The sequence below is a fragment of the Neovison vison genome, chromosome 4, assembly GCF_020171115.1.
Source record: "Neovison vison isolate M4711 chromosome 4, ASM_NN_V1, whole genome shotgun sequence".
NCBI classification, from domain to species: domain Eukaryota; kingdom Metazoa; phylum Chordata; class Mammalia; order Carnivora; family Mustelidae; genus Neogale; species Neogale vison.
Window position 1 is genome coordinate 16186943 of NC_058094.1, and position 25123 is coordinate 16212065.

The following is a 25123-nucleotide window of genomic DNA, read 5'->3' on the forward strand; positions in this document are numbered from 1 at the left end:
TATACAGATTACATGAGGCCACAATGGTACTAAAATGCTTGTCACTTGTAGGTGGCCAATGTAGGGATGACAAAGTTGTCAGTCTGGAGGTAGTATAATCTCTACCTTATTAATGTTTAAAGTTCCTGGTCTATCTCTTTCTTTGTATCTAAAGTAGCAATTTCATTTGTTCCATCCTTTTTATCTCTGATCAACACGTATCCATTTATCCTAGGTGTAATGTCTCATAAGCAAATTATGTCTACATTTTAGATTCTTATTTTCTACAGCAGACTTGAATAATAATAAATCACCCAGCAAACACATTACAACAAGTCCCAACGAGCAAGCACTTAGATTACGTTTGTGATGTTCCACTTACCTGCTAAAGGAGGTCACATGGCCAAGCCCACAGTCAACATGGGACAGGTGTACACAAAGGACTGGATACCATAAGCCGTGATTCATTGGGACCACTGTTCTAATAATCTACCACTAATACACTTGGAAGATAGTTGAGTCAGTTGTCAAACTTTCAGCCATCTGTTTCTGGAGCCTACCCACAAAACTGGTGTCCTAAAGACTGTCAGGAATGGGTTCTTACTGAGTAGCTTTTCCAAACCTCAATTTCCAGGCCCTGCCCCAAGACTAGTGAGTCAGAATCCCTTGTGGGTAAGAGATACAGGAGGAAGTTGGTAGTAATCCCAAGAATTTGAGACTGAAATAACCCTACAGAGGATTCTAACACACACTGGGAATGCAGAGGGTTTCAAAAACAAGACACCTCTTTACACCCAACTTCATTTTCCACCAAGCACATTTTTTCTTTTCTTTTCTTTTTTTTTTAAGTAATCTCTACACCCAAGGTGGGACTCCAACTCACCACCCCAAGATCAGGAGTCACATGCTCCTCTCAACTGAGTCAGCCAGTCACCCCTCACAGAGTACATTCTTAACTGTCATTATTACACTAGAGAGGCTGCCTTGAAAAATTTTTTTTAAATGCTTTTTATGTTTAAGTTAGAACAGTGGTTCACAAACTTTTGGGCGCATCTGTATTAACTGCAGGACTTGTTAAAACACAGATGGGGGCACCTGGGTGGCTCAACTGGCAGTTAAACGGCTGCCCTCCGCTCAGGTCATGATCCCAGAGTCCTAAGATTGAGCCCCCCATCCGGCTCCCTGCTCAGTGGAGAGCCTGCTTCTCCTTCTTCTCTGCCTACTTGTGCTCTCTCTCTGTCAAATAAATAAACAAAATCTTTAAAAATAAATAAATAAATAAAAATTAAAACAAACAAACCACAGATGACTAGTCGGGCCCAAACCCGTTTCTGATTCAAGGGGTCTAGAGCCAATTTGCATGCTTAACGAGCTCTGCTGTCCACGAACGACACTCTGAGAACCGCTGAGTTAGAGCAGCAGAATGATTTCGTGGTTACACTCCTCCCCCGACTCACATTTATATATTGCCCTTACATAATTATAGCACATTTACTACATACGAGGTCTTGGGCTAGTGCGGCAGCGGGTAAGATAAAGGTAAGATTTAGATCTTGATTGCACTTGAGCAGATTTACTAAGTGGATCTGCTCTCTAAGGCAGGAAGCCTAAGTGTCATTAGATTCAGATAAAGGGGCGATCTCCTTTCTTAGGAGGAGATAAAGGAAAGGATGGAGTGGGAGACCGTTCGAGCGTGGCCCTGAAAAAGGTTTAGGACCCGGACACGTGGGAAGTGTAGAATCACAAAATTCTTTTCGCCCTGGCAAAGAGAAAAAACAAAAACAAAAAACAAAACAAACGAAAACAAACCTCGGCAAACACCGGAAGAAGGTGACATTCTTGCCTCCCGTTCCAGCATTAACGGACTGCAAGCTGCTGGCACCAGGACGAGGAAGGGTATTTTCGGTCTCAAGGCCTCAGTCTCAAACTCCTGGCCTCGCCCTCGCTCTGGAGCTCCCAGAGCGGCTGCCTCAAAGACCTGAGTGCCTGGCCGAGGCTACGGTAGGCGCTTCAGTCCCCAAAAGTCCGAGCAGGACGCTGCCCTCAGGGAGATTCCGAGCAGCCGCGAGGCCCGTGCCAGGCGAGGGGGGGGCCTCACGCTGGGACACTGTTTAGAACACTCCCCAGGTTTAGTCCTGGTGCTAGGGCGGAGCGGACCACGACCAAGCGAGAAGTCCAGAGCTGTTTTTCCCCGTTCCCTGCGTCGGACTTAAAGGTGGCGCCAGCACTTAAAGGGGATGCGCGCGCTCTGTTCTTCCACCATCACTCCGGGGAAGGGTGGGGACTCGTGCGCACCCTCCGAACTCCCATGGGAGGGCCGCCCGGGACCTCGGGGACTGCGCTTGCGCGACCCCGCCCCGTCCCTTCGCCCCGCCCTGTTAGCCCCTGTACGGCCGCTAGGGGTAGCGGCGGCGGCTGTGGCCTGGGAGCGCGGCGGCTTTGAGGGCGCGGGAGCCCTACCGAGCGCCGACGAGGGCAGGCAGGAGGGTGGGAAAGCCGGCAGGAGCGGAGGGCGGCGCCGAAGGAGGGCGGCGCGTGGCTGACTCATCCCTCTGGAAGATCGAACTGACAGAGACAAACCCTAGCCAAACCCGCCCGCCCGCGCCGCCCCTCCTCAACCGGGAGGCGCCCGCCCGCACCGCCTACCCGCCCTCTCCCGGCCCGGCCGCCTCACAGAAAGTTTTTCTCGTCCGAGGGACCGACGCCGCCGCGGGCCTTTCGGAAGGGAAGGGGGATCGAAAAGGAGGCGATCGCCGCGCGGGCCCGGGGAGTGCATGGTGCCCGGCGCCTCAGCTGCCAGTCAGGAGGACATCGGGGCGGGGTCCGGCCGAGCCTAGCTCCTTCTTCCCCCCGCCTGGCCAGAAATCCCCCTCCCGGACTGCCGCGGGGGTCCCCGCTCCTCAGCCCGCCATGTCCCGGCTGCTGCCGCTGCTGAGGAGCCGGACCGCACGCAGCCTGAGGCCGGGCCCGGCCTCCGCCGCCGCCGCCGCCACCGCCGCGCCCCGCCCGCCGTCCTGGTGCTGCTGCGGGCGGGGGCTGCTGGCGCTCGCGGCCCCCGGAGGCTCCCGAGGGCTGGGCACCCACCCCAAGAAGGAGCCCATAGAGGCGCTGAACACGGCGCAGGGCGCGCGCGACTTCATCTACAGCCTGCACTCCACGGAGAGGAGCTGCCTGCTCAAGGAGTTGCACCGCTTCGAGTCCATTGCCATCGCGCAAGGTAAGGGGGTCGAGTGAGGGGCGAGCCTGGGGGCCTGGCATCCCCACCCCCCGTCGGCGCCCTGGGAGTCCTCGGCCCCTCGGCCCGGGACCCCTACCCCCAACTCCCATCGCCCACCTGGCCTTGAGCCTGGGATGTCCGGGCCTGGGGACGGGAGTTGGTGGGGCGGGGGGAGACTTTCCGCCTCCTGTGTGCCCCTAGGGCAGGTAGGACAGGCGCGGGGCGTGCCTGGCAGCCGCGGCCGACGCTTGGCTGGTTCCTTCCCAGCCTCAGAAGACGAGCTTCAGCCCAGATCGTGCACCGATACTGTTTTGGTTGTGCTTTGATTTGTTGTGTGCCTCCCCTCCCCAGCCCTCCTGTCCCCCAGGCCCTTGCTGCTTTCTTGTGCACGTGCAGCCACGCAGGTGGCATGCCGTGCCTGCTTGAGAAGTGCTGCAAACCCGAGGGCAGGAAGAAACTTTCTTGAAAGGTTATCAAACCGAGGTGTATGGGTGTCCAAAGAAGGGGTATTGCTTCTAAGGCCGAGATGCTCTCAGCTGTGTGTTTGCACCCACGGCTAGTTGTATGAAACTAAGCAGCCGAAGGAAACATTTTCCTGGGAAATGGAAAGAATGGATCAGACCAGCAACTGCAGATACATAACTTGCCAGCCCCTGTAGGTTCGGCGCTGCACAAGTTAAACTCCGGTTTTTGTTGTTTCCCCAGAGGTTGAAAGAATGAAGTAAATAAGAAGGTATTTTTCTGGGAATCAGACTTCTGCTTTAAAGTAATGTGGAAGGGAGAAAGCAAGGCTATTTTTAAGCTAACATGTTAAAATAGGATATTTTTAAAACCAGTGCAGAATGCTGTAGGTCTGAATTTGAGTGCAGGTGAAAAAGCCAAGAATTCAGAAAATCAAAAGGATGAAAGGAGTAGGCCACCTTCAAATATGTTTGCAGTTTAAATACAGCAGTACAGGCGAAATCCATAATACAGACAAAATACATGGCTGCTGTATGTCACATTCTGATGTATTTGACATTTTAAAAAAAAGTTTACCTCCCTCCCCAAAGTTGATAGGTACGTAAACATCCCATACATTCTTAAGTTTAGAGAACATTGACTGGAAGGAACATGGCATTTATTTGTCAGGGGCACTTGAAAGTGTTTCTTTGGCGGATGTACAGGAGTGAAGGAAGGTCACATAAGCCTGACTTACCGACTCTACTGCTTCTTCGGAAACTTTTTCTTAGTTATGCCTTTGAACTGTTTTTTTTTTTTTTTTTTTCTACGTTCAGGGAATTGTGGACCAATTTACAGTACGGAATATTCCAGATATTGTCTGTGCACAATGCTTTAAGGGAAAAATGTAACATCATGATCAGTTCAGTGTTTAAGGGTGTAATCATGCCATTATATGAAGCAGTAATTGAATGCTAACATATTTGTAAGGTATGTTTGTACTCATTGTGTGGTTTTAAAAAACTGAGTTCTGAAAATATGCTCCTGGGAAAACAATATAACCAGTCATATATGCTGTAACATTGATTTTAGAAATGTTTTCTCCATGGACAACACTATTTGAACATCCATTTGGCCTTATCTAACTAATTTCTTGGGAATTCTTCTGCATTAACATCGTTACAAGTTTGCAGGGCCCTAATGATAAAATTTTATGACAGTTCTTGAAAAGCACATCCTGTGATACAATTGGATAAATTTTACCTCATACCACACAGGCAGTAGTATTGCTGCATTTTCCAATGAAGAGAATTTTAAATTTGACATTGTTTTAAAGGCCTATAAACTTCAGTCAGTGGAGATCAGTTAGCATCAATAAACTTATTAAGTATATAAGTTATATGAGGGTGAAGTTAGTAATTTGTCTTCTTTGTTCAAGATAAGCTGGCAAAAATAGAGGAAACCAATGTCGTAGTTAAATGCTTATCTCCTATTCATAAGCTAAAGAACTTCGAAGTTTAAATAAACTGTTTTTGCTGGTATTGATAACTAAATTATTGCTTGTTGACTCAACTGATACTTGTTGATGCTGCTGCTTTAATTTTAGTACAGTCTTTGTGTTCCTTATCATCTTCAATATCAATACGTAGAGTTCCTGTGGAGATCACTGAAATCATTTTTCCGCCCAGTCAAATGAAGAACTCCCACGTTTTTCTTTTATTGTTACTTTTTAGATGTTTTTAAATACCTGACTCGACTCGTGTACTTAATGTATGTGTACTAAATGCATTTTCTAATTAAATAATTAAATAAATTATGTTAAAATGACTTTCGTATTATAGGAAATCTTATGTGTTCTTGGAGAGTGTGCTTGTATGAATGAAAGCAGTGTTTTGGATTTGGTGTGGAAACATTACAGGAAAAAATCATCTATGCCTTGATATGCCTGTGAAATCTGTTGTTGAGATTTGGTACATTTGTCCTTATCTTTCTTATGTGTTTATCAGTAGGCATTTGATATGGTCTGTGACAAGATAAAGCTTTACAGCATTCTAAAGAGATAAGGCAAGCTTTGTGGGATGTCTTATCGAAGTTAAATAGGATATTGTGATTTTTAAATTACAAAATGATTTCCTTCCCATTTTTAAAAAAGTTGATGCTGCCTTCCGAATGTACCTCCTCAACCTGATCTTTGTTTTTCCAGAAACAGTTCATAGTTTCCTGATAGTACTTTGTTGGTTCATTGTTTTTATAAGTAGGAGTGGGAAACTGACATTACAGTGGTCTTTCAATTTTAGAAAGATTTTAAAAACAAAATTTTCTCCCAATTTTTGCAATTACTATTTCTATTTATAATTTTTTTTTAACTTTTGAGACATACAAGTTTGGATTTTGAAGAATAAGCAATGCTCATTATATTAGTTATACATTGCTATATGACAAATTACCCTAAAACATGGTAGCTTAAAACAAACGTGTTCTATCTCACAGTTTCTGAGGATCAGGAATCTTGTTTTGGCTCAGTAGGACGTCTGACTCAGGGTATCGCACAAAGTTGTTTGAATCAAACTGTTGGCTGGGGCTGTATCAGCTGAAGTCTTACCTGGGGCTGGAGGGTCCATTTTCACAAAGGCTCACTCACATGGCTGTTGGCGGGAAGTCTCATTTCTTGCCATGTGGGCCTCTCTACATGGCTTAAGTGTTCTCAATATGGTAGCTGTCTTCCCAGAATGAGTGATAGGAGAGAGGGAGAGCCTAAGCTGGAAAGCCACAACCTTTTATAACCCAATCTTGGAAGAGATAGTCCATGTTTTTTGTCCTGGTACATAGCAAGAGGGTGCAAATACCAGGAGGTAAAAATCATTGAGGGCCATCTTGGAGGCGGCCTTCCACACTTAGTTAAAGGTGTTAAAATTAATGTTTTTTGGAGAATTATACAGAGAGATAATAGCTGGCATTGGAGGAGGCACAGTGAAAGATACAATTTGAAAAAAGGAGGTTCTTAGGGAATATTTTTGTTAAATGTGTACTCCAGGTATTTTTTAAAATTATTTTTGTTAGCATATGATGTATTATTTGCCCCAGGGGTACAGGTCTGTGTATCAACCGGCTTATAGGTTTCACAGCACTCACCATAGCACCCCCCCATGTCCATGTACTCCAGGTATTTTTAAAATGAGATTTCTTTTACATATGTAGGTAAGAAATGTATGGAGGTGAATAGAGCAGTTTTTCTGTTATGTTAGATCTTAATCAGCTTGCGTTTTTAATGTTTCTGTGTAAGTGGTAATTGTGTACGTTTTAAATTTGCTTTTTAAAAGCCATTTATCTACATCTATATAGATGCACCATGTAATTCTAAACTTAATCTTGTAATTCTCACCTTTTGTGATTATTAAGGTAGAATGTTTAATTTTGAGAACTTGCCATATACAACAAGAGGCCTATGGCAAAATGAAAGACTGGAAGATTAAAATCTGATGTTAAAGTAGATACTTAGAACACTTAAAAACAAGATTTTTCATTGAGTTCTGATTGACTGGGGATCTTGGACTCTTTAACAAGAGTATCCTCATTTTTCTCAGCCCATGGTAATGTGAGAAAGTAGTAACTCAGTTAAGCTATTGGTTTCTGGGACGAATTAGAGAAAATCATGGCTTTTGCTCAAAGAGAATAAAAAGAGAGCATGAAAAACATTTCATATTCCAAATTAAGATATGTGAATAATATGCGAACACTTTAGGGCTTGGTTGAAATAGTAAAAGAGGAATAAGGTGTAACTCACCGTACCCAGCAAGAGAGGAAGAATCAGGATAAGGATATGCAATATGAATTGACTCAGAAAGAATGAACTATCTCTAATACGCTGAACGCTTTTTTTTAAGCTGAGAGCTTCTGTGTCATGGGCCCAGAGAAGTTAAATGAAGCTTTGCTACAATCAGTTATTTTACCAATATGGAAAGAACCTAATTATAGCAGTATATTCCAACAAACTAAATTCTGAATATTTTAGAGTTACTGGCATAGTGGAGTAGTTTTAATTCTAGGGATTACTGCCAGCAGAAAATAGCTAACAGAAATAGGATTTTTTCCCTTCCATTATAAAATGGATATGTGCTACTTGACAGTTTCTAATCATCACTCACATATACCTTGATGTTCAGAGTTATGTGTGACTTAAAGCAACTGTACTATTACATTTCATGGTTTTGTGAGATCAGCAACATAGGCAGGGCTTGGCTGGATGATTTTTCATGTTTCATGTGGTATCTGTGGAGGTCACTTCATAAATTATAGCTGGCAGATGTGCTGGTCACTGGGTTCAGGATGGTTTTACTCATATGTCTGATACTTTGGTGGAGGTGGCTAGAAGCTGGGCTCCTCTGGAGTGGTTGACCAGAGTAAATGCACATGACCTCACTCACTAGCACAACATTCTTGAGATGACTCTAGTTCTTAGATAATTGAGTGGTCAGGACTCAAAGAGAAAAAGTTCCAAGAGGGCTACACAGAAGCTGTAAGGTTTTTTTTGTTTTTGTTTTTGTTTTTAAAGATTTTATTTATTTATTTGACAGAGCCAGGGAGAGAAGGAACCGAAGCTGGGGGTGGGCGGTGGGAATGGGAGAAGCAGGCCTCCCGCAGAGCAGGGAGCCCAATGTGGGGCGTGATCCCAAGTTGCTGGGATCTTGACCCGAGCTGAACGCAGACACTTAATGACTGAGCCACCCAGGCGCCCCAGAAGCTGTAAGATTTTATATTAGTTTTCTGTTGCTGCTATAACAAGTTACCACAAATCTGGTGGTTTAAAACAACAAAGGTTTATTCTCTTAGAGTTCTGGAGATCTGAAGTCCAAAATGAGACTTAAGGGGACCAAAATAAAAGTGTCAGCAACACTCAGTCCTTCTGGAGGCTCTGGGAGAGAATCTGTTCCTTGTCTCTTCCATCTTGCTGCAGTCCTTGGTTCCTGGCCACATCGTTCTGATTTCCGCCTTTGCTGTCACATCATCCTCTCCTTCATTTACCTTTTTGCTTCCACCTTATAGGACTCACGTGGTTACATTTAGGATCCACCTAGATAACCTTGGATAATCTTTCAAAATCCTTAGTTTAGTACACCTGCAAAATCTCTTCTGCCATGTAAAATGAGGTATTCACAGGTTAGAGGATTAGGATGTGGACCTATGTGGGGGCCATTCTTAAGCCTACCACAGACGTGTTACTGACCTAGTCTTTGAAGTCCCAGAATGTCATTTCTGCTGCATGCTGTTGGTTAAGCAAATCACTAAGACCAGCATAGATTCAAGGAAGGGAAATTAGGAGCATTCCATGTAGATAACCATACCTAATAATTGTAGTTTGTTTGTTTATATCAGTATGTTAAAAAAATCAACCATTTCTGTTGGAATCTCTTGTCTTTATTAATGGATACCATTAACATACAAGACTTTTGAACATTCATTCTTGTACTGAGTGCTAGTACAGTGATTCCTTTTATATTTGAGATGTATAGGACTTCTTTTTCTGGATCAAGATTTCTCAACCTTGGCAGTATTGACACTTCGGGCTGGATAATTCTTGGTTGCCAGGGCAGTCCTCCACATGGGATATTTAGTAACATCCCTGTCCTCTATCTGCTAAATGCCAGTAGTGTCCTCCCACCTTCCTGACCCCTGGGGTGCAACCAGTCATGTCTCTGGGTTGGGGGTAAGGGGGGGAGTATAGCAAAGTTGCCCTGGTGGAGAGCCATTGCGTCCTCCGCCTTATCTGTCCTCTTCTCTCATCCATTGATACTTGCTATCATCTGCGTATTCTCTGTGCTTCAGGTTTATTGCTTTATTTTACATTTATTTGTCTCTGGTAAAGACAGAGAAGTAACTCATTACCTCCCTATCAGACTCCTCACTTCTCTGTCAAATAAATGAGTGCTATGATAACTGTTTTTCCTTGATTGTGTTACTTCTTCACTCCTAAGTTCTTGATGAAATTCTAAATATTAGATGCTTAGAAAATATGGCTTTGGAAAAGTTCAACACTGTTGCAGTTTAATTCACCAGCAATTAATTTGGTGTTGTCCACCTCACTAGTCACGTATTATTTACTTTTTATAGCAGTTATGAGAAGCAGATTTTAATAAACAAATCTGTGTATAGGAAAATTAAAATAATAGGTCCGCAATTTATAGGCTTATTCAGAAAGTTAGGTAGAACTAAAGATAATGGATGATCTTGTGCTTTGGCATAACTAATATTGAACCGTTATTAGTGAAGATTGTTTCAGGTTTTCTTTTTTTAAGATTTTTTTCATTTATTTTTTTATCAGAGAGAGAGAGAGAAAGAGTGAGCAAGTGTATGCACAAGTAGGGAGAGGGGCAGGCAGAGGGAGAAGCACGCTCCCAGCCACACAAGGAGGCTGATGAGGGACTCAGTCCCAGGACCCCAGGCTCATGACCTGAGCCAAAGGCAGACACTTAACCCACTGAACCACCCAGGCATCCCTGTTTCGCATTTTCTAAAAATAGTGGTGAGTTTGGGGGTGCCTGGGTGGCTCAGTGGGTTAAGTCTCTGCCTTCGGCTCAGGTCATGATCCCAGGGTCCTGGTATCGAGCCCCGCTTCTGGCTCTCCGCTCGGCAGGGAGCCTGCTTCCCCCTCTCTACCTGCCTACTTGTGATCTCTCTGTCAAGTAAATAAATAAAATCTTTAAAAAAATAATAGTGGTGAGTTTGTATAACCACACACTTGTCTGGGTTTTTTTTTTGGCATGTCATTGTGTAACGGCTAACTGGAACAATAGCGACTAAATCCCTGAATGCAGATTTTATTAGCATCTTGCTCAATTCAGCTGAATTAATTAGTATGTAGATTTATAGGACTCTGGCCTTGTCTTTGACTCATAGGGTTATCTGTTTTAAGTTAATTAACAACCACATAAGAACAAGTAGTTGTATGTTAAAATACAATAACTTAGTTATCCCAAATCATCTGGCAAATGAGAGATTCTTCTAGGCAAAGGACATTACAGGTAACAAGACATCATTTCCCTTAAGCTCTACTTTGATGGCTTTTGGTAGTGGCATATTTGAACGTATTGCATTTTTTTCTACCTTAGAGTATAACGAGCACAATTTAGCTTCTACCAGATGCCAGTGTCTTTATATACTATATTTTAATATTTTTCTTTGGGGCTACTTCTATTTGTAGGCATACTAGTCATCACACCAAATGCCTCCAGAACACTGGGCCTTTTCAGTTGGCATGTTTTTTAGAATCTGTCATAGTGATAGTGAATGTGTGGGGCTTATAAGCCCCTCCTCCCACTCTCAGGTGCCCTCAGACAATTCTGTTTTCATTCATCCCTTGTGGTTGTAAAGGAGGTCTGCTTCTATGTAAAGGAGGTCTGCTTCTTGCTATCTCTGTTACTGTTTCTAATATATACTCTTTGTCACTCTCCCATAGTGTTTTTTGTTTTTTTTCTTCTCTTTCATTCTTTTCTTTTTTTCATCCCCCTATGTTTGCTAATAGGATTTACTCCTGATAGATACTTGAAGGTCATTAGACCACTGCTCTCTTGCTAACTAATTGTATTATGTTGTTATTGATCTTCTGACTTCTCAGATCTTACACTGAAGATCTTGTATTTTTTGCTAACATCTGGATATGATTGTTTGAAGGATTATTGTTTTAAGCACATAAAAGGTAGTTAATTGAGAAATTAACTGTTTTTAAAGTTTCAGGGAAATTTAAATTAGAATGTGCCCTTACTTGGTTTACATTTCCTGTCTTCTGAGTTTTAGGGTAGTTTATTTAATATACTGTGTTATTAGAAACATTTATAATTTTAAAAACAGTCTAAAAAAGTCTAGTATTTTGTAACACAATTTCTGTTGTATAATGGTTCTTATATTTTATAGAAGACATCCTGTTACTGCCACTATTGCTGTTGCTAATGTCATCTTTACTACCATTAGTTAGCACTTACGGAGTATTTGCTATGTGCCAGACATACTGAGCTAAGTGAATTTTCAGGTAATTATTTTGTTTATTTATATCAGAGAGAGAAAGAATTTTTTTTTTTTTTCTATAGACTAAGAAACCGAGGCTCAGAGTTTCCAAGATCCTACAACCTGTGTGGCAGAGTAGTTTTTAATTTAGTTTTTTATTACATCTTTCTGGGTACTCAGACTTGGGATTTTTACACACATTGGGGGGAAAAAATAGCACCTCAAATGCTCAATAAAAGTCTCATGTGCTGGTTAACATCCCTTAGTCTATCTTCTGTATATTTTACAATATACAACATTCAATAGAAAAGTGAATATGGGGGTGCCTGGGTGGCTCAGTGGGTTAAGCCGCTGCCTTCGCCTCAGGTCATGGTCTCAGGGTCCTGGGATCGAGTCCCGCATCGGGCTCTCTGCTCAGCAGGGAGCCTGCTTCCCTCTCTCTCTCTGTCTGCCTCTCCGACTACTTGTGATTTCTCTCTGTCAAATAAATAAATAAAAAAAAAATCTTAAAAAAAAAATTAAAAAAGTGAATATGGTACTTTGTTACTTTGTTACTTTGAAATTGTTACTTTGAAAATAAGGGAAGTCAAAGTAAAAATCAATATGCAAAAAAAGTTTATAAACCTCTTAAAAAGTTTGTATATAAAAAGTTTATATGTGAGAGTTTTGGAAGAGTCTGAAAACTAGTATTTGAGACTGCTGACATAAGTTTCTATTTTTTTTTTTTAAGATTTTATTTATTTATTTGACAGAGTGAAAGAGAGTGTGAGAGCACAAGCAGGGAAAGCAGCAGAGGGAGAGGGACAAGCGGGCTTCCCACTGAGTAGGGAGTTGAATGTGGAGCTCAATTCCAGGACCCTGGGATCACTACCTGAGCTGAAGGCAGATGCCCAACCGACTGAGCCCCCCAGCTCCCCCCAATAAATTTCTAATTTTAATTTCCTTAAATTTTCTTAGGGAGTTGTTGGATTTTTAAAAAATATATAATACACTATTCATGGGAAAGCTTTCCAGCTTTGAAAATTTATTTATTTGGCAAATATTTGTTACTGTACCTACCTATAATAGACGTTGTGCTAGCTGGGGTGTATCAGAGAATTAATTTGGCAAAATACTTTCATAAAGTTTACCATTTTGAGAAAGGGAAGATACGAACAATAAAGTAAATAAGCAAGATAATTGATAGTGTGTGTTATTAGATAACAGAATGACACTTTCTTTAGATAAGGTGATCTGGGAAGGCCTTTTTGTAGGTGATATTTAAGCTGAAAAGAAAGGATTGATGAGAAACCAGACAGTAAGAGGAAGAGCATTCTGAGAAGGAGGAATAGCAAATACCAAGACCCTGAGATAGGAAGAGACTTGAAACAGTTTTGAAATTGACAGAAGGCAAACATGAGTGCAATTTAAAGAACAAAGGAGAGCAGTGGAATGAGATAAGATAGGTAGGTAGGCAGAAAGCAAGATTAGTCAGGGCCTTTCTAGATAAACTGTATGAAGGCCATTCCTGAGTTGAAACAGAGTGAAGTAATGGAATTTAAAAAGCTCTTGACTGCTTTTAGAGAACAAACTGGAGGGTACAAATGCATAAGCTAGGAGACCGCTTAGAAAACTGTTGCAGTATTTTGAGCTAGTGATGTTGAGGGCTTAGACTATGCAGCCACAGAAATGAAGAGAAAGGGATGGATTCAAGATGTATATTTGAGAGTGAGTTGATAGGACTGCTGATGAGTTAGAAAGGGACAGGTAAGGGAAAGGACATAGTAAGTGATGACTCGGGTTTCTGCCTATAGTAATTGAGTGAAAGGTGGTGCTGTTAACTGCTGGAGAGAAGACTGGGGAAAAATAGATTAGGGGTGTGTGTGTGTGTGTGTGTGTGTGTGTATGTGTGTTCACCTAAATCTGGAATTCATATGGGAAATTGAGGCTGCAAATGTTAAGTGTGGGTATGAACAGTTTTATGTAGATGCTACTTCTCATAGGGGAGAGGGCACCCAAGGTGAGAGTCTAGATAAGGGGTGGGAAAACTACGGTCCACAGGCATATCTAGCTTGCCACTTCTGCTTGTAAATAAAGTTTATTGCAGTAGAGACACACTCATTCATTTATATATTGTCTGTGGCTGCTTTTGTGCTATAATGGCAGAGTTCAGTAGTCGTGAGAGAGACCATAATGGCCCCCTAAAGCCTAAAATATTTAGAATCCCTTTACAGAAACTGTTCGCCAATCTTTAGATGGAGAAGAGGAAAAAGCCCATGATTGAGACTGAAGCTCCAGAATTTCAAAGGCAGAAGAGTAGGAGCCAGCAAAGAAGATTGTGAAGAAGGGCATCCAGTGAAATTAGGAAAAGCAAAGAGTTTTGAAGTAAAGAATGTGGAAATGATCTGCTATGATGTATGGTGCTGAGAGGGCTAGTAAGATAGAATTTGTTTACAAGGAAGTGTGACCCTGGTGATCCTGGAGATATCTCTTTGGTAGGGGGACATATTTGAATAGGTTGAACAGAGAATTACTAAAAACACTGCTTAGTCTTAATTTCAGTATTAGTCTTTTAGAAATTAAAAAATATTTACTTTCTTTACAGAAGCAATGTTGGCAAACTTTTTCTAAAGGACTGGTTGTATGTATTTTAGGTACTGTAGACCAAAAGGCAAAATTGAGGATATTAATATAGTATTTATGTAAGAGAGAAAACAAATTTCCATAGATCTTTGTTGTTGTTGTTCTTTATTTTTTTAAATTTTATTTATTTTTTCCCCATTTTATTTTATTTTATTTCTTTTCAGTGTTCAACATTTATTGTTTGTGCACTACATCCAGTGCTCCATGCAGTACATGTCCTCCATAGTACTCACTACCAGGCTCACCCAATCCCCCACTCCCCTCTCCTCCAAACTCCTCAGTTTGTTTCTCAGAGTCCACAGTCTGTCATGGTTTGTCTCCCCCTCCAGCTTCCCCCAATTTACTTCTTTTCTCCATCTCCCCAAGTCCTCCATGTTATTCCTTATGCTCCATAAGTAAGTGAAATCATTGATACCTGACTCTCTCTGCTTGACTTATTTCACTCAGCATAATCTCCTCCAGTCCCGTCCATGTTGATACAAAAGTTGGGTATTCGTCCTTTCTGATGGAGACATAATACTCCATAGTATATATGGACCATATGTTCTTTATCCATTTTTCCGTTGAAGGGCATCTTGGTTCTTTCCACAGTTTGGTGACTGTAGCCATTGCTGCTAGAAATGCTGGGGTACAGATGGCCCTTCTTTTCACTACATCAGTATCTTTGGGGTAAATACCCAGTAGTGCAATTGCAGGGTCATAGGGAAGGTCTATTTTTAATTTCTTAAGGAATCTCCACACTGTTTTCCAAAGTGGCTGCACCAACTTGCATTCCCACCAACAGTATAAGAGAGTTCCCCTTTCTCCACATCCTCTTCAACACATGTTGTTTACTGTCTTGTTGATTTTGGCCATTCTAAGTGGTGTAAGGTGATATCTCAATGTGGTTTTCATTGCAATCTCCCTGACGGCTAATGACAATGAACATTTTTTCATGTGTTTGTTAGCCGGTTGTATGTTTTCTTTGGAGAAGTGGCTGTTCATGCCTTCTGCCCATTTTTTTGACGTGATTATCTGTTTTGTGTGTGTTGAGTTTGAGGAGTTCCTTACAGATCTTGAATATCAGCCCTTTGTAGTGTCAGTTGGAAATATCCTCTCCCATTTTGTGGGTTGCCTGTTTTGTTGACTGTTTCCTTTGCTGTGCAGAAACTTTTTATCTTGATGAAGTCCCAAAAGTTCATTTTCACTTTTGTTCCCTTAGCCTTTGGAGACATATCTTGAAAGAAGTTGCTGTGGCCTCTGTCAAAGAGATTATTGCCTATATTCTCCTCTAGGATTTTGATAGATTCCTGCCTCACATGGAGGCCTTTTATCCATTTCGAGTTTATCTTTGTATATGGTGTTAGAGGATGGCTGAGTTCCATTCTTCTCCATGTAGCTGTCCAATTTTCCCAGCACTATTTATTGGAGACTGTCTTTTTTCCACTGTATCTTTTTTCCTGCTTTGTTGAAGATTATTAGACCATAGAGTTGAGGGTCCATATCTGGGCTCTCTACTCTGTTCCACTGGTCTATATATCTATTTTTGTGCCAGTATCATGCTGTCTTGGTGATCACAGCTTTGTAGTAAAGTAAAGCTTGAAATGAGGCAACGTGATGCCCCCAGTTTTGTTTTTATTTTTCAATATTTCCTCAACAATGCAGGGTCTCTTCTGGTTCCATGCAAATTTTAGGATTGTTTGTTCCAGTTCTTTGAAAAATGCCGGTGGAATTTTGATCAGGATAGCACTGAAAGTATAGATTGCTCTACGCAGTATGGACATTTTAACAATGTTTATTCTCCGATCCATGAGCACAGAATGGTTTTTCATCTTTTTGTGTTTTCTTCAATTTCTTTCATAAAACTTCTATAGTTCCTTCAGTACAGATCCTTCCACAGATGTTTTTAATTGGCAAATTTAAAATATAATAAATAACTTGAGTACAAGTGTTTTAAATATAGGTCTTCTAATGAGGAGGATGGAATTATTTTTGGAGGATAACATTTAGCTTGATTGGGGTTCAATATTAGTGTTCTTTATTGTCAAAATTATTTGCAGATATTACATGTTAATGCCAATCTATAATGAGATTTTACGTATTTCATCTTTGAAAATGTCTTTTTCACATTGTTGGGTACCTTCAAATTTTGGCATGTCTGTAAGCCTATGATTTTAAATGAATGTATTGATTGCTTAGAAGGCATGGAATTCTATTAGATTCTTCTCTTGATATTTGTCTTTTTACATATTACATTGTAGATTAATCCTTTCCAATTTGTGGTAGGTAGAAGCTCCTCAATTGCACAGTTAAATGGATTTTGAAATACAGATCTTGCATTGAGGTTTGAAGAGTGCTGCTGGAATTGTGGTTTGAGCTAGAAAAATAAAACAGCTACGTATTTCTGTGGAAATAAAGATCTTGCCTCCTAACTTTTAACAGTAAGGGAAGTATATAAAGCAGCTTAACATTCCTTGTGAATCAAATATTAGTTGTCTTCCAATGACTACTGTTTAATATTTCACATGTAAGTGCTGTTTTGGGTTGAATTTCCTTTTTTTCTTTTTTTAAGATTTTATTTATTTATTTGACAGAGAAAGATCACAAGTAGACAGAGAGAGAGGGAAGCAGGCTCCCCACTGAGCAGAGATCCCAATGTGGGACTCGATCCCAGGACCCTGAGATCATGACCTGAGCCAGAGGCAGCGGCTTAACCCACTGAGCCACCCAGGCGCCCCTTGGGTTGAATTTCTTAAATATTATCATGGCCACAGGTAATTTCCATAACCATTCAGTGTTTGATAATAGTGGTTAAGGGCTGTTTTTCCAATTATTTAAAATGTAAAATAATTTTTAGCTCACTGACTATATTAAAAAAAATGGCTGGATTTGGCTTGAAGGTCTTAGCTTACTGACCCCTACAGTTGTAATTTATTTATTAAAAATTTTGGACATTAATTACAAGTATGTAGTATAAAGGAAAGGAATTGTTTTAATAACATGAAGAGAGAGAGAGAGAGAGAGAGAGAGAGAGTGTGTGTGTGTGTGTGTGTATACGTGATAGGGGCCAAGGGCAGACTGCCCCATGATGGGCCACTTTGGCATGAAGATTATTTTTGAGTTAAAAGCAAATAAAACCCAGCAGATTCAGGGAAGGCTCTTTACTTCCCGTACAACTGCCTAAAATATTTCAGATAGAGGACCTGCTCCAGGAAGAAAGCTCTCACCACAGAAAACTATGATATAAGCTAGGTATGGTAGACAGGGAGGAACATGGCAAGGCTTGTTTGCTCTGTCTTCTCTGTCCTGTTGTTTCTGAGTGGCCCAGCAAATATTTGTTTACCAAATGTTTACTCTTCATTATCTTTTGTAAATTACATTCCTTCCCTTTGAAGACCCCTACCCTTTTTTTCTTAGTTCAGAATGACATGTATATATCATTGGAATTTTTGGAATTTTTTTTAATTGTAAAGATTTTATTTATTTATTTCAGAGAGAGAGAGAGAGAGCGCGAGCCTGAGCATAAGCAGGGTGAGTGGCAGGCAAAGGGAGGGGAAGTGGCAGGCAGAGGGAGAGGAAGAAGTAGACTCCCTGCTAAGCAGGTACCCCACCATGGGTTTCTGTCCCAGGACCTTGGGATCATGACCTGAGCCAAAGGCAGACGCTTAATCAATTGAAATTGAACCACCACATCTGTGTGGATTCCCCCTACATAATTAAGTTATATTTTATTTTCTTCTGTTAATATGTCTCATGTCAATTTGATTCTTAATCTAGCTAAAAGGACTTAGAAGGGGACAGGAAATTTTTGCTTCACTACACTATATTTTGTATATATCTCAATTCTACTAGTCCATTATCCATAATGGAAGGAACACCTTACTTACAAAAGTCTTTTTTTTTTTTTTAGGCTTGTTCTCTCATAACTATAACAAGGGTTTAATGATATGATCTATATCTAATATCTCTCCCAGCTCTGTAGTGCACTTTAAAACATATACTAAGTCTCCTCTTAAAAAAAAAAAAAAATCCAATGAAAGGAGTGTAACTCCCTTAAGCGCTAGAGATGTCTTCCACTTGCTCTCTAACTTCTAGTAGAACCTAATTATACAATGTTGCAATCATTTATGTTATTTTTGATTGGGAAACTAGTACTAGTTACAAAGCATCCAGGTAAAATTTTAGAGAAATTCATGCCAATTTTTGCCATTTTAGTGCTTGACATTTTATTAATTTTTTTTTATTTAACAATTTGAAGTCCTACTGTATACTTGCCTGACATTATTGAGGCACTTGTTAGGGTTCTTAAAATTATGAAGTTTATGTTTTAGAGGGGGTAGAGAGATTTTAGCTTGAAATTATAATGCATTGTGTTAAGTGTTGTAATAGGGTTTAGAATGCATTGAAGTATTGGAGGGATAACAAGGGAGGGATAACTACAGAGTGGAGAAATGCAGAGGGATGATGTTACCTTATAGAAAGTAACATTCAAGTTGAAACCTAGAACTCAGTAGGAGGTAGGTGGATCAGGCGTGTGTGCATAGAATTGTGGAGGTGAACCATCATGAATAATGCCATCATGTTTGCAATTTGGGGAAGATCACTCTGCATATAGCACAACACAGGGATAGTAGAAGGATTAGACTAGAGACAGAAGCAAGGAAATTAATTGGGCGAACTTTGTAGAAATCAAAGAAAGGTGATAGAGACCTAAACTAGGCTAGCGGAAATAAGGTTAGAAAGAGGTAAACCTATTCAAGAGAGTTTATTTAGGAGTTAAATATTAAAACATTTAACTGGACAATAGAATATGTGTTCGCTGACAGGGATATGAAATAAAAAGGTGAACCAAAGATGATCAGATTTCTGGTTTGAGCCATTGACAAGATAATGATATTATTTACAATAGAATGGATCATGCAGGGTCCCAAGCAGATTTTGGAGTGAAGAAGATGCATTCATTTTTAGCTTCTTTGGTATTGGGTATTTGTGAGATAACCATATATAAAGATATCCAATATTTAACTGGCTGTGTGAACCCTGGAGCTCCAGGATAAGATGCAAATTTGGGAATCCTACCCATGTAGTTAGCAACTAAGGCCAGGAGATTAAGTAGAGTGAAGAGAAGATCCAGGAGAGAACTATGACCAACATTTATTGGAGGGGAAGAGGAAGAAGAACCAGAACTAGGAATAGACCAAGAAAGAATGTTCACAAAGACAGGAAAAATTAAAAAAAAAAAAAAGTGTATCCCAGAAGAAAAGCGAAAAGAATATTTCATAAAAGAGGGAGTAATTTGATACTTTAGATGGGTCAAGTAAGAGAAAGACTGTTGGGAAAAAAGAAGAGGTCTGTTGGATTTAAAATCATAAAAAAGACTGAGGTCTTTGTCAAAAGCAGTCTTATAAGAACTCTGTGGGGAGATTCCAGATTTTAGTTGGTTGAAGAAGGAGAATCAATAAGGAAGGAGTCAACCTCTTTTTTTTTTTTTTTTTAAGATTTATTTATTTGAGAGAAGGAGGGATGGGGAGGAAACAGAGGGAGAGGGAGAGAGAAACTCAGGCAGACTCTATGCTAAGTGCAGAGGCCCATGCAGGCTAATCCCTCAACTCTGAGATCAGATTTGAGCTGAAACTGAGAGTTGGACACTTTAACTGACTGTGCGACGCAGGTGCCCCAGGAAGGATTTAATTCTCAAAGGGAATTTTGGATATGGAGGGCAGGACATGTTGGGTAGTAGCTTAAGTTTATCTGAGATTATCTCTTATAGGTCAGAAGTCTGAACTTAATTTAAGTATTTGTTACTATTGTATACTCATTTCTTACAGACAGTCCTAGAGAACTCTAGTCCATTAGGGACATTATTCTCATGCTATATGAATTCAAATTTCCAAAAGCCAATTTCAGATGATACCAAAAAAATGACTCACATGTATCAAGATAAGATTAAATTAATAAGCAGTTGAGGTGCCTGGGGGCTCAGTTGGTTAAGTGTCTGCCTTTGGCTCAGGTCGTGATACCAGGATTCTGGGATGGAGTCCCACGTTGGGCTCTCTGCTCAGCAGGGAGTCTGCTTCTCCTCACTCTTCCTCTGTGTTCTCCCTCTCTCAAATAAATAAATAAAATGTTATTTAAAAAATAAGCAGTTGTTTTAAAATTGTGTTGTATATTATGCCTTTAAACTTTACTAATGGGGGGCACCTGGTGGCTAAGTGGGTTAAGCTTCTGCCTTCGGCTCAGGTCATGATCTTAGGGCCCTGGGATCGAGCCTCACGTCGGGCTCTGTGCTCAGCAGGGTGCCTGCTTCCCCCTTCCTCTCTCTCTGCCTGCCTCTCTGCCTACTTGTGATCTCTCTCTGTTTGTCAAGTAAATAAAATCTTAAAAAAAAAACTGTTTAAACTTTATTAATGGAAACTTTTTTTATAGATTTATTTTTTATATTATCTGTATTTTCTTAGAACCAGTACCTGCAAGATACCAGCTCTTACCATTATAAAATTTTTCAGCTGTAATATATCTTAATTGAAATTCTGTGTTTTATTATATTTACATAAAGCTTTAGCTATTTCATTTTTTCAGAAATTCCCATTCTTACAAGTTAACAGATTTTTATGTTATCAACAATCTTTTATTTTATTTTTTCTGCAGTTCCATTAACATTTTCATAGAAATCAAAGAGATGATTGAAAACTATTTTTCAAATTAAAATGCCCAAGAGATAGGAGGTACACTTTTTCCCGGGATGTGGAATTTCAGTGCTAAGAGAACTGGACAGTTGCTTTAACGACCTGGACAGTTGGTCGCCCTTCCTGCCCCAAGGGTAATAGTGTTTTGCCCTTAAGGCTTTTGGCTCATAGTATAGATTGAAAAAGGATCTAGATAGAGTTTCATTGTTTCTCCTACACAACTGTTTTCCCCTCCTCTAGGTCTGCACCACAATGAACACTTTATTAGGGCTCTAATATTTTTTTCATCTGGTGGGATTTCTGGTCAAAGAACCTGCAAGAACATGCAGATACTTCCAGTTTATGCATACCCTTGTACCTTCACACTGTCCTTCCAGCCCTTACTCTGTCATCACCTGTTCCCTTACTGTTTTCGCTGTATTCTTATGCTATCTGGTTGCATCTGTCGCAACTAAGCAAGTGCTAATGCCCCCTCTGTCCTTTTAGGTACCTGCCTCTTATTTGCCCTGATACTTGAGTTCTCTGATAGGTTCAAAATAAGTCATGCATTTGAATTTAGTGTGACTTTGTTTCACTCTAATGGTGAGAGCAAACCTCTTTGTAGCTTTCAATATCCCACAGTGGAAAAATAGAGCCCTGCTTCACAAAACTTAATGTACATACAAAATCATCTGGAACTCTTATTGAAACGCAGGTTCTGTTTCAGTAGATTTGAAGTGGGACCTAGAAGTCTGCATTTCTAACAAGTTTGCAGTGATCTCGATGCTACAGGTCCATTGAATGCAAGGTTATAGAAGGTGTTTGTGTTTTTGTTTTTAAGATTGGAAAGAGTTGAGGTCATGTGGATGTTTGAATTATGAAGGAAAACAGGCAAACATGTGAGAGTCATAATGTAAGATGCGGCACATTTTGTGAGCTGGCAGAATTTTTGTATTTGTTGTGACTAAGATCTTACAGTTAAAAAAAATTATTCTAGCTTTTTTTTCTGCTTAAAGGGGCTTCTTAAAGACATTAACAAAAATGTAAATCATTAGCACTGATTTTATAGTTGTACAACAATCACTTTTGGATTATAAATGCTGTAATGGTGCATTCTTTTTTGTTCATTTATTTCATTTTCCATTGAATATAGTGTCCATTGGTTAGTTTCATTTCTTCAATGTACCATGCCCCTAGTGTTATTTTTTTCTTTTGATTTCCTTCATTCTGTTCTGTTTCCTGTGTTTTCTCTACTTAATTTTGTATTCCTTTTAAAATTGTGAAACATGGGGTGCCTGGGTGTCTCAGTCATTAGAGCATCTGACTCTTGATTTCTTCTCAGGTCACAATCTTAAGGTCATGAGATCAAGCCCCACGTTGGGCTCCATGTACAGTGGGAGTCCACTTTTCTCCTTCTCCCTCTGCCCCTCCCCTGCCCGTGTGCTGTCTCTCTCTCAAAGAAATAAATTTTTAAAAACAAAAATAACATTTTGAAACAATCTCAGATTTATCTCTCTCCATATGTTTATATAACAAATCTCAGAGTTTCAAGGATAGTACGATAAGCTTTTTTTTTTTTTTTTAAGATTTCTTTATTTACTTATTTGACAGAGATCACAAGTAGACAGAGAGGCAGGCAGAGAGAGAGAGGAGGAAGCAAGCTCCCTGCTGAGCAGAGAGCCCGATGCGGGGCTCGATCCCAGGACTCTGGGATCATGACCCGAGCTGAAGGCAGAGGCTTAACCCACTGAGCCACCCAGGTGCCCCCCCACCCCTTTTTTCATTCCCCTGAGTCACTTGAGAAGAAGTTGCTGACATGATGCCGTATCATCTCTGTCATAGGTTGAGTTCTGTGGGAAGCAGTTTCTGAAACTGATTAGCATGCAGGAAGTTTATTGAGGAATGTTGTTGAAAACCTCACCTTTGAAAGGGAAGGGAAGGAAGTAGGTTTGAGCAGAGGTACAAGTAAAGTGATGCAGTTTCAGTGGAAGCCTCAGTTTACCTTGTGGAGAGTTCTATAGATGGGAAGACCCTTCCTTTTTGTTCTCAGCTGGGTGAGCGGTCAGGACCTCTGCCTCTGTAAAAACGAGCTGTTGGATATGGACAGGGTACAGAGCCTTGGGTGAGGCAACATTCTTCGGCTGAGGCCGTCTCCTATGATGTCTGACCACTGAGAGCTGTCTCTTGGCAGGAGGACTTCAAGCAGTTAAGGATTGACTATGTATTGCAGTGTGTACTACAGCTGGAATACTTTGGCTTGTGTTTCCTACAAATGAGAACATTGCTTTATATAGCACAATGTAATATGTACTACCATCTAAGAATTCTGAAGTAGTTCACTTTCATCAGTTCTCTCAATAATGTTTCTTTATAACAAAAAAATCCAGCTGCAAAGTCACATGTTGCATTTAGTTGTTCCGTATCTTTAATTTCCTTCCGTCTGAAACAGTTCCTCCTTCTTAGACTTGGTTTTCATGACCTTGGCACTTTTGAGATTACAGACCAGTTATTTTGTAGCATGTGCTTCAATTTAGCTTTGTCTCTTTCCTCAGGAATACATTCCAGTTTTGCATCTTTGACAGAAATGTCATAGAAGTGGTGTTATGTTCTTTTTCATCCTATCAGTTGCCCATGATTTTAATTTGTTCCTGGTCATGTTAACCATTTCCGGGTTGACCATTTTCTCCAAATAGTTAACGAAAATGGTATCTGTCTGACTTATCTACTATAAAGTTATTATTTTCCTTTCCGTAATTAATAAATATTTTGTGAAGTTACTTTGAGTCTATGAAATATTCCATTCCTCATCAATTCAATTATTAATTTATATTAATTAATCAATTGATATAGTCATGGATTCTTTTTCTATTTAATGATTTATAATTTATTATTCTCATATTTGATCCTCTAATTATTCTGTATTTCACTAATGGGAACCCCTTCAAACTGGCTTCTTTCTCTTTTTGACATATCCATGTTACTCTTTGAACATTTTCTTTTTCCTTATGTTCTGGCACCATAAGATATTCCAGGTTCCTCTTGGACTTTTTCTGCTCTAGCCCTGGAATCAGCCATTGTTACAAGGAGCCCTGGTTTCTTTAGTGTAGAATGGTATTTAGAAACCAAGATCTGGGGGGGGACAAGATGGCGGGGTACTAGGAAGAGGCGTCTTTTCAGCTGGTACCCCAAAGTGAGCTGATTACCTACCAAAGAGCTCTGATCGCCCATGAAATCAGCCTGAGATCAGAATTGTACACGTCTGGATCTCTGCAGGGGCAGAGGACGCCAGTGAGCAGGTGGAGCGGAGTGGGAACAGCGGACTGATATCGGAGGATGAACGGGGGGGGGGAGGGAGCCACCGGAGGCGACCGGTGCAAAAGTGGTACCCCGATACGAGCGAGAGTGCCCTGCGTCTGGGGACCAGCATTGACTCGGAGACTGGTTGAAGGCACTCCAAGGGAGCAGGGGATCGCGGGGGCAGACTGTGGGAATCGGGGCGGCTAGGGACAGGGGCTTGAGTCCCCGGTCCCAGACGGCCTCCCCGGCGCGGAGGCGGAGAGAGTGCGGCGGAGAAACCGGTTCCTGGTCCCTAGGCCGCCAGCGTGCCCCAGAGCGCGGGGTTCCGGCTCCTGTGAGGGGATGGGAGCCGGTCTGCAGAACGCGCGCTAGCCCTACCACAAAGCTTGAGATGCGCGCGCACGTCGCTCCAGCTCTCCTGGGTTTCTAAGGCCCTGGGGCGCTTCTTGACCCGGGTCATTGTTTCAAAGTCTAAGCCTCGCGCCCGCGAAACTCTTCCCCCGACAGAGGCGCGCAAAAGCCCAGCCTGCGGCTTACGGACCAGCGCCCCGTTCTCAGTGCCCCAGACGCGCGCCCGACCCACAGCCGCCTCTGAAAAGAGGTGCGCGCAAGCCGGGCACTCCCAGCCCCGGCCAGCGGCAAAATCTCAGTGTGCGATCGCTGCTTGGAGCCTCTCTGGCGGTCAGGAGCTCCCAGACAGCCGCCACTGCCTTGGCTTTGGGGACGAGCAAAAGATCCTGCGCCCCCAGGGTCTTTAACTTGGAACCTGCACTGCCAGCATCCAAGGGGGAATTTATTCAGCTTCTGCACCCAGACTGAGGCTTCTGAGAAGGAGATCAGGAAGTGTTCCAGGGTGCACCTTGACTGCACCAGAGTTGATACATCCAGCTACATCTGTTCAGTCTTCTCCCACCAAAATGACTAG

General features: G+C 41.3%; 1 protein-coding gene across 1 annotated transcript in view; it reads left to right on the forward strand.

The window, feature by feature from the left end:
* The first annotated feature begins 2543 nt into the window (after positions 1 to 2543).
* The window catches only part of TMEM65 (transmembrane protein 65), a 72694-nt gene continuing 50114 nt past the window's right edge, over positions 2544 to 25123 (forward strand). The window contains exon 1 of the mRNA XM_044244988.1: positions 2544 to 3196. Coding sequence (XP_044100923.1) covers positions 2890 to 3196 — 307 coding nt within the window. The 5' untranslated portion in view covers positions 2544 to 2889. The remainder of the gene's footprint in view (positions 3197 to 25123) is intronic.